Source organism: Taeniopygia guttata, chromosome 5, assembly GCF_048771995.1.
Source record: "Taeniopygia guttata chromosome 5, bTaeGut7.mat, whole genome shotgun sequence".
NCBI classification, from domain to species: domain Eukaryota; kingdom Metazoa; phylum Chordata; class Aves; order Passeriformes; family Estrildidae; genus Taeniopygia; species Taeniopygia guttata.
The window spans coordinates 21,215,920-21,229,963 of NC_133030.1; the positions used below are offsets into that span (position 1 = coordinate 21,215,920).

At 41.3% G+C, this 14,044-nt stretch overlaps 1 protein-coding gene across 4 annotated transcripts in view; it reads left to right on the forward strand.

Annotated features, from left to right (window-relative positions):
- The window catches only part of LRP5 (LDL receptor related protein 5), a 132,431-nt gene that overhangs the window by 95,776 nt on the left and 22,611 nt on the right, over nucleotides 1–14,044 (forward strand). For all 4 annotated transcript variants that reach the window (XM_002199503.6, XM_072929834.1, XM_072929836.1 and 1 more), the window contains exons 8-15: nucleotides 4,079–4,295; nucleotides 5,724–6,013; nucleotides 8,055–8,281; nucleotides 8,595–8,779; nucleotides 10,100–10,423; nucleotides 11,228–11,430; nucleotides 11,717–11,928; nucleotides 13,789–13,979. In XM_002199503.6, coding sequence (XP_002199539.2) covers nucleotides 4,079–4,295; nucleotides 5,724–6,013; nucleotides 8,055–8,281; nucleotides 8,595–8,779; nucleotides 10,100–10,423; nucleotides 11,228–11,430; nucleotides 11,717–11,928; nucleotides 13,789–13,979 — 1,849 coding nt within the window. The remainder of the gene's footprint in view (nucleotides 1–4,078; nucleotides 4,296–5,723; nucleotides 6,014–8,054; nucleotides 8,282–8,594; nucleotides 8,780–10,099; nucleotides 10,424–11,227; nucleotides 11,431–11,716; nucleotides 11,929–13,788; nucleotides 13,980–14,044) is intronic.

Consider the following 14,044-nt stretch of genomic DNA (forward strand, 5'->3'; position numbering starts at 1 on the left):
GTTTCAGCTGTTGGAAATATTAATGAATGGCTTACACTCAGCTGAATATAGACTGTGGTATAGACTGCTCACAGCTGCTTCACTTTTCTCTTTTTGGGGCAGGCTTCTTTACCCATAGGAGTTTTCTATGTAGTTTCATTTTTCTTTGTCTTTTTCTTTCCCTGCTGACTTTCCTGTTTTCTTTTCCATGCTGCCTATCCGATCTGTCTCACAAGTTCTTTCTTGAGCTAGAGAAGGCTGGGTATGTTCACTTGAGGTGCCATTCCAGAGGCTGCTGGTGAAAATCCTTAAAAGCCACTCAGAGAAGGGTTGAGGGTGGAAGGGACCTCTGGAGCTCAGCTGGTCCAAGCCCTGCTCAGGCAGGTTCTCCTGGAGGTGGGTACTCTGGGCCATGACCAGATAGATCACTTTGGAATAGCTCCAACGGTGGAGATTCCACAACCTCCTTGAGCAACCTGTTTGAGTTCTCAGGCACCCCCACAGCAAAAGTGCAGCTTTCTACAAGATCTGCAAGACTCACACAGCTAAAGCACACCACATGAGTCTCCTGAATATGCCAGTCATGTCATTTTACTGTTGCCAACCTGCTGTGTTTGCTCACGTAGTGATTTAGCTCAGCCCATGAATTGATTTCCACTTGACTGCATCTTTGTCTTTAGCAATCAAATAAATTTTGTTTTATCTTAGTGACTGAAATAGAGGGGTAAGGTCTTAGAGGTCTCTTTGTTGTTCTGTCAAAAGGTGTGCTGTATCTATGCTGAATAGCTGTTTTTTTCCGTAGCTGCACCTGAAATACAGTTTGACTACATGAATCATGCTGATGTGTAGAATTTAATTGCATTGTTTTACTTTAATCTTCTTCAAAGAGCCAAGAGCTTTTGAGTGTTATATTTAGAAATATTTGTAAAATCATTTTGCATACATTGCAGCAGCATCTAAAAAAAAATCACACCTTACCACCTTCTTGTGTTTTTTGTGTAATTCAGTTCATTAAGGCGTTTGATGTTGATTTCACTTTGCCCACAACAGATTTTAGCTGAGCTTGGCAAGGCCTCATTAGGACATTTGTCATTGAAGTCTTGAGACTAATCAGGGACTTTCAGTGTGTGATGCTGTTCAAGGGGAGCTTTCAGTGTTTCATGTGTAAAGCACAACACATTTAGTGTTTCATTTATCCTTTGAGATCCATTTATCACTTACAGAGAAGGAAAGAAAACCCTGAGTAGAATAAAGCCTATTCTAGTCAATTTGTGCTAAATTATAAGGATTGTGCTTTAAAGTCTTCCCTTTTGTCTGCAGGCAGCAGATCCTAGTTGTCAGATATTAAAAGATGAGTTAATATGGTATTTTATTATCTTTTCTTTCCTCCATGTTGTACATGTACATTATAAAGGTTCTTGCAGTCCCAGTATCACCAGCAGAAGAACAACATGGTAAATATTTACATGGTGTGCTATTTCCACAGACTTTTAGTGGTCTGTTGAGTTGAGAAGATGTTTGAATTTGGAAAGGAGAGGGTAAAAGTCTTATGGGATTGTTCCAGACCCTTTGAAGAAATGGGAAGTGGTGATTTAACAACAGGAGTTGTGCTTTTGGTCATATTGTGCAGCCTGTTTGTAGATTTTTACTTTGAATCCTCGTGGTTTCATTTGATATGCTAGAATGGAGCTGTATCTCTGGGAAGGTGGGTGGCAGCAAAATTTGAGGTAAAGACTGTGTACATGTACCTGTATTGACCTGCATGTGACACCTCCTTGTTCAAGATTTGCCCTAGCTCCTATGTAAGTAGGATCATGTCACGGAGGGAGTTAGCATTTCCTGCTTGTTTCCTTGAACCAGCTACTACTTAGAGGACTCGATTGCTCTCAGCACAGAAAAATCTTCCAAGTCAGAGCTGCCCTTTCTGCATCCAAGGGAAGCCTGCTTGGACTTGTAGGTGTTCTGCCTGTAGTATTGGGGAGGAACGTTTGGGAGAGGGAGACAGCAAACATTTATTCCATCATTTTCTTAGCCAAAGTGTTAGCTATTAAATGTTTTATTGCTGTCTGATTCCACATTTTGGACCTCCTTTCCCACTATGTTGAACAGAGTATAATTTGGGAGTGCTGCAGTAAGGTCTCACCAGTAAGGTCACTCTTCTCATCCCAAGGCTGAGCAACACCAACACCCTCAGCCTTTCTTCACAGCAGAAGTCTTGCAGCCTCCTGATGATTTCTGTGGCTCTCCTCTGAACTGGCTCTCAGCCTGTCTTGTACTGGGACCCCAGAGCTGGATGCAGCACTCCAGGTGGGGCCTCCCCAGAGCAGAGTAGAGGGGAGAATCACCTCTCTACTGCTGGCCACGCTGCTTTGGATCCAGCCCAGGATATGAGTGACTTTCCAGGCCATGAGCAGACATGGCTGACACCAGCACGCAGCCGGGCTGCTTTCAATCCCATCATAGTCCAGCCCATATCAATACCAGGGCTTGCCCCGAACCAGGTGCAGCATCTTGCACCTGGCCTTGTTGAACCACATGAGATTCCTGAAGTTCAACAGCTTGGTGTTGTCTGCAACATCCACAGATGTGCATGGGTTTCAGTAAATGCATTTGCATCATTGGATTCAATCTTTGCTTGCACATTTTAGTCAGCGGCTCTGCTATTTGAATTATACTTTTACTGTCCATTTCTGTAAAAGTTGATGGAAATGTGGAAGCTTCATCCTTATCCTGCTGATGCACTGTTGTAAGGGAAGTGGTGTCCTGTTTACTTAGTGTGGCACCAGTTTGGCTCCAGCACCTGAGTATGTGTGAGGAACTTTTGAACCTGCAGTATTGCCTGTGGGACTGATAGTGTTCTGAATAAGTGAGCATTTGGGGTTTGCCTGGACATGATGTAATGACATAATTGCAGAACCATTTGGCTTTTAACCACCGATACAGCCTTTTTTTTTTTCTTTCTTTTTAATGTACTCTATTTAGCTTAACAGAATAAAAAGATATTAATCTTCAGTCTCTGCTACTATATCAACTAGTAGAAGAATCATAAGTTGATGGGCAGATACAAAGCTCCCTTGAAACTTAGTTTGCAGGAATGCCAGTGTTATTTTTAACTGTCTCCAGCAGGCGGCATTTTGTCTGGAAGGAATCCAGAGGTGTACATTGTGGCCTCTGTTGAAATTCACTGCTGTTACAGGGATGATTTTTTGTGCATGCCATAGGTGGGTACAGCTGTAGCAGTAGCTGACTGCTCACCTCTGCTGTTTGGCTGGTGCTAGCTGGAAAATCCAGTGCATGTCCCTTGGCCTTGGCTGGGTGCCAGGTGCCCTCCCAAGCAGCTCTGCCACTCCGCTCCCCAGCAGGACAGGGGAGAGAAAATGCAATGAAAGGCTTGTGGATCAGGATAAGCACAGGGAGAGACCACTTAGCAGTTAATGTCATAGCCTAAACAGGCTCAACTTGGGGAAATTACTTTCATTTATGGCAAATCAAATCAAAATGCATACTGTTTCCACAAATCTGTAAGGTTTTAAAGTGGAGATGTCATTTTAAAATTTATTTGGCTATCTACTCTGTGTGCATGAATGTATTAGAATGATGTGATAATTGGTTGTGTTGAAAATTAATTTTAGGTTCTTCTGCTGTTTATTGTATATCAACAGAACCTTATAACTCTATTAAAATTGTGGTAAAAGTGATTTTTACTGCCAGCATTTAGGCATTTCATGGTTCAATATTACACTACAATAGAGTTACACATATTTGTAATAAAAATAATTATTGCTCAAACACTTAGAAATTTAAAAGTCAGATCCTTGACTCACAAGAAAATAGGAGCACTGCAGATGAAGGGAGCATAATCATCTACAAGGTACAGATTTAATATGAGTCTGAATAAACAATTTCAATTTCAAAATAATAGCAAAGAGGAAGTTATTTAAAATCTCAGTCACAGATCATGGGAAAGACATGCTGGGAATATCAAGAGGTATTTGCATAGCAGTAGCTGTTCAAAACACAACTGATATTGCCATTTTAATTGTACCCACATTAGAGAAGATTTTTTTTTTCTTTTTTTTTTTTTTTGGGCATCCCACAGGTCATAAACGTTGATGGAACAATGAGGAAAACCCTCTTAGAAGATAAGCTTCCACATATATTTGGGTTCACACTGCTGGGGGACTACATCTACTGGACTGATTGGCAGAGACGAAGCATTGAGAGAGTTCACAAGATAAAGGCCAGCAGAGACATCATTATCGATCAGCTGCCGGATTTAATGGGCCTTAAGGCAACGAGTGTCACCAAAGCTTTTGGTAAGATGGGCAACATAGCATGGGTCTGTAGGAGTCTTCATATGGCCTTCCTTTCATTAAGCAGCTGTTGATCACTTGTAATGAGAATAACTATGATCTGATGGGTTTGAAAGGAAAATGGCACCTATTATTTCTAAAGTTGGGAAAATACAGTGTTGCAAAAGAAGTTGCTTCCAGTTTTTAGTGACATAAATCTTCCACAGCTTTCACTGCACTCTTTGAATTTTTATGAGGATTTTATTGCTCTATGCTACAGGAATCATTATTCTCACAGAAATGCTCTTATTTCCTGCTGCTTTTCCCTTCCAGAGCAAAGTCCCATGTTGTTGGCAGAATACTTTTCAGTGTTGGGTGGTATAGGCACAGTCACCATTACAACGCTGCCCCAAAGCATTTGGCACTTATATATTAACTCTTAACATCTCAGTTGTACCTGAACTTAACAACTAAAACTTGTCCTTAGCAAAGTGTCAGCAGCTGGATCTCCATGTCCTTCCATTACATTTCTGAAAGGTGCAGCCAGTTTTTAGGTCCTCTGCTGTCACTGTGCAGCAAGTGTCACAGGACCTCCTAGCTTCAGTGCACCACAGATTTTCCAGCTACCTGGAACACTGGAATTTGGGCACAGCACTAGACAGATTCATTAGTCAGCTGTTAAAATTAGTGGAGAAAAGTCACAATGGAGTAATGGCATCGATGTGAAATAAAATTCCCTAAAATAGGGAAAGTGAAAAGAGCCCTGGTTGAGACTGATCTTTGAGAATTTCTTTTGTGTGTGTGGTAACATCCTTAAAATACCTAAATCCTTGGTTCCAGCAGATGGAGAGAGGCATTTATTTATGTGTTGGTCCTTACTTTCCCCTACACATTCCATCCCCATTACATGAAAAAAATAAGTGTGAGATTGTGGGGATCTTGTTGGAACGGCTTCTGCTAATGACTCTTCTCAGTTTTAAATTAAACAGGTGGGAAAGAACTGCAATTATCCAGCTCTTTTCTCACTCTTTTGTATCACTGAACATTTGTAAAAGCCGGTGGTTTCAAAGAGATACAAAGATGGAGTACTTGGTGAAAAGTAGCTAATTAATTATCTGTCTTCAGTGAAGATATTTAATCCTTGGGGAGACAAGAAAGATCTGTTTGTAGATAGTATTTTTATAATAGGAGGGATAGGTCCAGCTTTGTAATCCTGGGTAGACAGGAAGAATCCACTTAGAATTCCCTGCTGACAGCCCATAGTGTTAACTTATTTTGGAAAATTATACTGGCTTTTTGCTCAACCTCCTGTGCTTCCCTTTCCCTTTTACCTTCACAATACACTAATATGTGTTCTGGTTTAGTTGTTATTTTTTTGGGTTTTTTTAAGGAACTAATTCAATGCACTAATATCTGTTCTGGTTTGTTGTTTTGTTTATTTGTTTTTTAAAGGAACTAATTCATGCGCAGAGAACAATGGAGGCTGCAGCCATCTGTGTTTCTTTACACCCCAGGAGGCCAGGTGTGCCTGTCCCATCGGCCTTGAGCTGTTGAGTGACATGAAGACTTGCATCATTCCTGAAGCCTTCTTAGTTTTCACAAGCAGAGCAGCAATTCATAGGATTTCCCTTGAAACCAATAATAATGATGTTGCTATTCCTCTTACTGGAGTCAAGGAAGCATCTGCTCTGGATTTTGATGTCTCTGATAACAGAATCTATTGGACTGATGTTAGTTTGAAGGTATTACTGATGTGTGAATTCCTTGAATATAAAGCCACAGAGCAGTTACTTTGATCTAACAAAGGTCTCTGTTACATGATCTGTCCTGCAGTTGCCAGTGTTGTCATTGAATTGCATCCAAGGAGACCCTTGGAGATGAAGACAGTTGCATTTCTGAATGCACAGTAGGGTGACAGGCATCTTCCTGCTTCAAATAAAAATCCAGAGTGGTGTCTGCTTGTACCAAATGTGTAAATCTTGGATACTGGATGTGTTGCATCCATATATGTATCTGCTGTAGAAAAGCTAATTTTATGTCAGAGTAGAGTAATTTAAACATTGAGCTCAGCAGCCCCCTGAGTTTTCTATCCTCTTCCAGTTTTGACTTGGAAGACAATTGTACTCAGTATTAACATTTGACAAGTGAACTTTGGATTGTTTGCTGTTAGTCTGTGGCTTCAGCTTGGCACAAAAAAAGCCAGGAACTTGTCCAGTCTCCTCCATACTATGTTAAGGGCCCACCTGCTCCCAGTTCTATCTCAATGTGTTCCCCAGAACACATTTCCTGTGATGTTTGGTACACATCCTGGTGGGTGCTAAAGTGAGGCCTGTTCTTTTCATCAGCGTTACTTGGCCTTTTGAAGTAAACTAAGGATATGGTAGAAAATGACAGATTCACTTCACTGGAATGAAATTGTTCTATTTTAACTGTTAATAGGTTTTCCAAGAGCAATCAGAGTTTCCTTGCCAGTGTGCCCAAGCCATAACACACACGGCAAAGCTCACTTTTGGAGCCTGCAGGGCTTGGACAGTTTCCATAGTCTATCTGTGAGGATTAATGAGGGCTGTGCTTCAGAATTACCAGTGCTGCTTGTGGTGTGGACACCGTTCCTTCAGGAGGAGTTGCCAGTGTAATAAATTAGTGCAGTAGACACAGTTACTAAATAAATCTCACACAAGCACATGGAGAGCAGGAGTTATGGACATCTTAACCATTTGTGCTGGAAAGCAGATCACTTCTGCTGCATCAGTGAGTAGATCTCAGTCTCACTCTGTGCAGGAGTGCAAAACATTTTACTTGTTTGTTGCCTCCCAAATTTTCCAGCATACTGTATTTTCATATACAAACCAGGTATCTTCCAGCATCTTTGGGCTGTCATTCCCCTTGTCCCCCACATCTAGCTGCTTAGGGGTAGGTATTATAACTTCAGATCTCACAGTGATCTGTGAGTTACCACTGAGTGGTGCCACTGAGTGGTGGGCATCCTTTCCTTCAGCGCCCACCACTTCCCTGATCTCCACCTCTGCCTCTGGTTATAGGAAGACACATTTTCAAAAACTACACAACATGATTTCAGAGTTTTACATTAACCTTTAAAAGTGTAAAATGTCCCTGACCCTTACACATCCATGTATCAAATTATTAAGAAATCAATAGCTGAAATATTGGCAGGCATGTAGACTGATTGCTCAGTGCTGATAAGCAAGGATGGGTATTTGGTCCTGGATTTACTCTTTACCTGGGGGTTGTTTCAGTGCTGTTAGGAGTGACTTATTTATATGTGTGCCCTATGACTTATTTTGATGAGTGTGCATAACTAAAATGTAGATGGGATCAGTAGATGTCCTCTGATGTAGACGTGCTCCAGGTGACTGATTATGAGAAACAATTTAATTTAGATGCCACTGAGATGTGTATCTGAGACTTAAAACATTACAGGGAATGAAATAATTTTTAAAAACCAGCTTCTTGTGTGCAAATAGAAGAGAGGGAGAGGGATCAAGAAAGAATCTGCAGTTACATACTGCTTTCTGAAAATCATGTCCTCTTCAGATGTTTTGGTCTGGCCAACAGAAACCATTAGCTTTCTGAAAATTCATGTGTTTTTCTTCTGAGAATTTCTGTATTTTTTGACAACAGAAATTAGTTGTTTAAAAAGTAATGACTGGGTTTTTTTTGTTCAAATTTCTTTTTGTACACCAAACTTCATGATAATTACTTCTTTTTATTTCACTGGGGTGTCCATAAGGACTGTAATAATTTTACACCATTGTTTTCCAGACCATAAGCCGAGCTTTCATGAATGGGAGCTCTGTTGAGCATGTGATTGAGTTTGGGCTAGATTATCCTGAGGGAATGGCTGTGGACTGGATGGGAAAGAACCTCTACTGGGCAGATACTGGAACCAATCGCATCGAAGTTGCCCGCCTGGATGGGCAGTATAGGCAGGTCCTTGTGTGGAAGGACTTGGACAACCCAAGGTCTCTGGCTCTTGATCCCACCAAAGGGTAAGGAACTCTGTTGTTTTTCAAAGCTTTGTGTGGGTGTTCTTGTATGTAAGGAGTTATTAGGCACAGCACCATTTCTTCAGAGTCTTTGAAAAGGCACCAAACCTTCCACAATCCTATGGGCTACAATGAAAAATTAATAATTGTCAAAAATACTATTCTACCTTTGTGTAAAAAGATGAGTATTGTGATGCTGCACATAAACATGTGGGTTATTTGTTTTTTTTTTCAAGTGCTGCAAAGAAATTTAGAAAGGCAAAGCATGCAGCTATACCTGGCTGATGCCCTGTTTTTGTTGCGCTTCTCATTGCAGATACATGTACTGGACTGAGTGGGGAGGCAAACCCAGGATCGTTCGAGCCTACATGGATGGGACAAACAGCATCACTCTGGTGGACAAAGTGGGGCGTGCCAATGACCTCACTATTGATTATGTGGACCAAAGGCTCTACTGGACTGACTTAGACACAAGCATGATTGAGTCATCAAATATGCTGGGTAATCTAATGTTATATTACACCAGGCAGAACAGAAATATGCACTGGCCATAGTAAAGTAATTGAATAATATGAAATTTGAGCAATATAACTGATGCATCCCAGCAGGCCCCATGGACTTGTGCCCATTCACTTTCATGTTGTACAATGTCTTTGTAGTCAGCAGATTATAAAGACTCAGGTAGACTTGTAACAACTGGGCACATCAGTTAAGGGGTGAGGAAAGCACTCTGAATGCTGCTCCAGATTAATAATGGACATTATAAACAGCAGGGGGAAAAAATCACACTGTTGGGAGCTTTTCTTCAATTATACAGCTTATCTGCTTCCTTCAAAAGAGTCTTTCTCCTGAATTCATCACTATGGATCAGAATTGCTCTAAGCAGTAACTGAGAGCGTGCAGGCTATCTATACCCCTTACGTGGAGAGTTTAGATGCCTAAAAGTTACATGGGGAGGTTGCCTCTGTGTTTAGATCCAGTGGCTTATAAGGAAATGGCCTCGTGTTCTGGTTTATGGTTATTTCATTATTTCTCAAATCTCAGTGAAATGGAAGGTGGGGCAGAGGAAGAAAAGTGAGGTATTCTGTAGAGTCTAGCATTGGATGTTTGAGACAGGAGGAATGGTGCTACTAAAAGCTACATATTCATTTGATGGCAGAGATTCATAGAGGTTTATGCTATAAAATGTTCAGGAAGGTGGTTTTCAATAAGATTTTATCTACTTCAGTAATGCATCTCTGTCAAAGACCATGCTCTAGAAGGTGTTTAAATCTGTTGTAAATGTTGCTAACTGAGCCACTGAATGTGGGAGTATAGAGATTTCTGCCAAACAAAAGGTTTCGTAAACTGGGATAGCTGTATGTTAGATTGCACTGCAAAAGATTTTTTTCTTGAGACACCATAATTTCTCCTAGCAGTTTTTCTTTGAATCCCAAATTTGTTGTTGAATTCATGCATATTAATGAGCTTTTTTATTGGCCTACGTGATTAATGAAGCTGATAGTATTCTTGGATATGTTTTTCAGTGTCAGTTTGGGTTGATAAGCATGAGACATATCAAGTAGTATTTATTTAGATTACAATACACTGGCAGCATTTTAAATTACTCTGTAGGCAAGAGGGTATCAAGGTAGGGCTTTTGAATGCAACTGCTTATGTTACCTTTTGAGCAGGTCCTACTTAATAAAGAAGCCCATGATGCTGATTTGGAAAGTGAGGTTTTATTTTAAAAAGAAGAAAAAGATTTTTCTGCATGCCAGTCACACTCTTCATTTTATGCCATGGGAATTGTCTTTTAGCTGATTATCCTTGTTTTTGCAGGACAAGAACGAGAAATCATAGCAGATGATCTACCTCATCCATTTGGATTAACCCAGTACAGTGACTACATCTACTGGACAGACTGGAATCTTCACAGCATAGAAAGAGCAGACAAGACGAGTGGGAAGAACAGGACACTTATTCAGGGCCATCTGGATTTTGTGATGGATATATTGGTCTTCCATTCTTCTCGTCAGGACGGCTTGAATGATTGTGTGCAGAATAATGGCCATTGTGGTCACCTGTGTCTTGCCATCCCAAATGGATTTAGGTGTGGCTGTGCTGCTCATTACACCTTGGATCCCAACAGCAGGAACTGTAGTTGTAAGCCTTTTTGTTTGCTATTGTGTTCTTCAGTGCTTGTGGCTCCGAATGCAAAAGGAAAGGGGTCCCAAGTGTGTTTCAAAGGTTCTGACTTTAAAAGTGATCTTTGAATATGAGGACAGAGTATGGAATTCTATATCCATTTTTGTGACATGTACTAGGCATGAAGATTTGTGTTTCAAGTTTTAGAAATGACAGCGCTGTCAAGTCTGGTCTTCCTTGTTTTACCCAGAAATGCTTTCTAGGTGATTCAGCTGTGTAAGTGAAGCTTTCCCACTCCTTACCTATGTGTGTAGGTGTGTGGAAAAGAAATCACCAACAAAAAAAGTCTTTTTCTCTTACATGCTTGATAAAGGCAGCTAAAATAACACTCAGTAGAGCAGTCTAACTCCTAAGTAATCTGCTCAATTGTAGATGCACTTAAAATACATAGAAGTTTGTTTTCTCCCTGCATGTGATATTATGAGCCTGCCAGTGGACTGGTTGTCGAATAGGAACTTAAGTTTCCAGTAATAATGGCCCATGAATATAAAATGCGTGCATAGTGGTGGATAAGGCAATTTTAACTGAATGAAAGGGTGAATTTTGAAAGGCAGGTCCTGCACATTTAACCTGATATCTTTCTATAACTACAGAAAGAAACTTTACAACTTTATACCAAAAATCTCCAGTTATGAGTTATTTCGTTTTCATTGTGAATATTAATATCTCTTTGTGACTTTGTTCTAAATATTCTCTTTCTTCTGTGGGGATATATTTTTGGGAATTGTACTTTCTCATGCATTCTATTTTGGCTTGTTTCAGCCCCGGCCAGTTTCCTGCTATTTAGCCAGAAATCTGCCATCAGCAGGATGATACCTGATGATCAGCAGAGCCCAGATATCATCCTACCTATGCATGGTCTGAGGAACGTCAAGGCTATTGATTATGATCCCTTAGATAAATTGATCTACTGGGTGGATGGGCGCCAGAATATTATAAAAAGAGCCAAAGATGATGGCACCCAGGCAAGTGTACATCTTGTATATAGTTTTGTTTCCGTCTTTTTGTGTGCTTTTCCTTTATGCTCTTCTATCTGCCACACCAAGGGATCATCACTGTCACCTGCTCTTGTCAGCACTTACTCATGGATATTCTATTTATTATATGAGAATTACTGAATGTTTTTAGGATTGTGGTTTTAGGGGTTTATAAATCATCAGGCAGGTAAACCACACCTTCTATGCAATCAGTGTTCTTCAGTCAATCATCAGAGCAATGGCTGGAAGTCATTGCCGATGTGTTGTCTTGCAGCCTTTCACTGTAATGAGTACCCCAAACCAAAGCCAGAACCCGGAGAAGCAGCCACACGACCTCAGCATTGATATATACAGCCACACCTTGTACTGGACCTGCGAGGCCACAAATTCCGTCAATGTGCACCGGCTGAACGGCGAGTCCATCGGGATGGTGCTGCGGGGGGACCACGACAGGCCCAGAGCCATCGTAGTGAACGCAGAGCGAGGGTGAGCTTCCATCTGCACCTTGTACGGAGCGCTCCTGGGGCTGTGCCAGCTCTGTGCCTGGGAACCTTGTGCTGCATCTGTCTGTTTGTACAAAGAGAAGTTCTGAATGTTGTTCTGGGTGTAGGTGATGCCTTATCCAGTTCTGGGTTCTGGAGGTATCCAGCTTTCTCTTCCTGTTCTCTCCATTGCCTCTGTTCTCACAGCCGTGTGTAAGGCACCAGGTGACAGCAAAGTACAACCACCTTGTACTGTTCTCTGTGTGGATGCACAGCCCTGCCACCTGATAACAGAAACAAGAGAGTCTGTATCACCTCAGAATCTGGATCATAAATGTTTAGTCATCATAAAACAAATGTTTCCAGGGGTAAAGAAAGGAGCCTTGAATTTGATATTATTCCTGCTAATGTAGTGGTATAAAGCTTAAACACTTAAACCTCTTATGTTCTTAAGTTAGTTCTAATGTAATGTGTATCTTACAAACTTCTGAAATGAATTGAAGCAGGTCAGATGCACTAGGGATTTCCCACAGGAGGCACATATGTTGTTTTCCTGCAAAACAGCTTTTAGATTCCACAGACACTCTGCTTCTGGTAGTTAGTAGCTTCCTTCTTAGGTGGATCAAAGATGGATAGTGCTTTACTGTTCTCTTGAGTAAGTTAGATGCTTAAATCCCAGTTTACTGCTAAATGGCTTACCATGTGCTTGACAGATGTTGAATGACATTATTTCACAAATGTGTGGATACTGTAGTACCCAGAGTCTCTGTCTGGAGTGTTTATAGGACTGGTGTTTTATACCAGTGTACTCTGCACAGTTCAAAAGCTGTTGTGGGGAGAGAGAGATTAGAGGAAAGATTCTAATCTTATTGGGACTAAGTCACTTGGATATAGTTTGTATTTATAAAAGCTTATCTGCTTTCTCCATTAAAATGGGAGTTTGGGTTTGTGGATCTCTAAAACTCTTAACTTTCCTGGTCAGGTTTTCAAGTGATTTAACGCTAAATCCATTTCTAAATAAAAGGAGGAAAAATGAGGAAGATAGTATGTTAAACACTGCAACTATCTGGGAGAGCTGAATGAGTGATCTTCAATGACTTCTGCCATGATTATAGAAATTACTTCCTCCACCTCTCCCTTGGGTGCATGTTCTGACTGCTGCCTCCCCTCCTTGTGCCATAAGGAAAGGCTGTGCAGCGATGCAGCCCATGCTCTTGGAGAGTTTGCCCATGTTACTCACCACTGAAAAAATAGTGGACTTTTCATTTAAAGAGGTCTCAGTTCATCGTGGGGGTGCACAAACCCTTTTTTCTCTATGTGTGAGGAGGACAGAGACTGCTTTTGTTTGCAACTGAACTGGCTTAGACAGATATAAAGAATTCATGGAACTAAGATGTCAGGAACATGCCATCCTCAGTTGTTCTGTAATCTTTTCTCAAGTTTGGTAGGAAATTTTACTTGCTGAGAAGGAAAAGTTACCTAGAAGGGGAGGAGGTGGTGGTTAATGTTTTTTTTTTGTCAAAAAGAACTTCTAGACTTTGATTTGTAAGTGGGGACAGCTTTACCCAGGGAGAGCTGAAGAAGGTCTGTGCTAATCTCTTACAACCCCCAATTCCATGCAGGAGCAATGCTGCTGGTGCAGTACTGCTGAGGCACTTTATGGCCTGGAGATAAATCCCATTAATTTCAGGCTGAGTGTATCAGTTAGCGGGTGTTTGGTCTGGATTTTTGCACCTGGGAGTAGTCGCCACAGCCATGCCTGTGAAACCATTCCCTCTTACAAGGTGGGTTACAAGACCCTGCAGACAAAGGGGAATTGCCTGTCCCTGGAGCTCCAGTTCAGCGGTGCTGTCTCTGTTCTCAGGTACATGTACTTCACCAACATGCAGGAGAGAGCTCCCAAGATTGAGCGTGCAGCCCTGGATGGCACAGAGAGAGAAGTGCTTTTTACAACTGGCTTGATCCGACCGGTAGCACTGGTGGTTGACAACAAACTTGGAAAGCTTTTCTGGGTGGATGCAGATCTGAAGCGCATCGAAAGCTGTGACCTGTCAGGTATGTGGTATGAAGTTAAACATTTGCAGCACAGTGTTAGCATGTGCAGGACATCATTCCCTCTT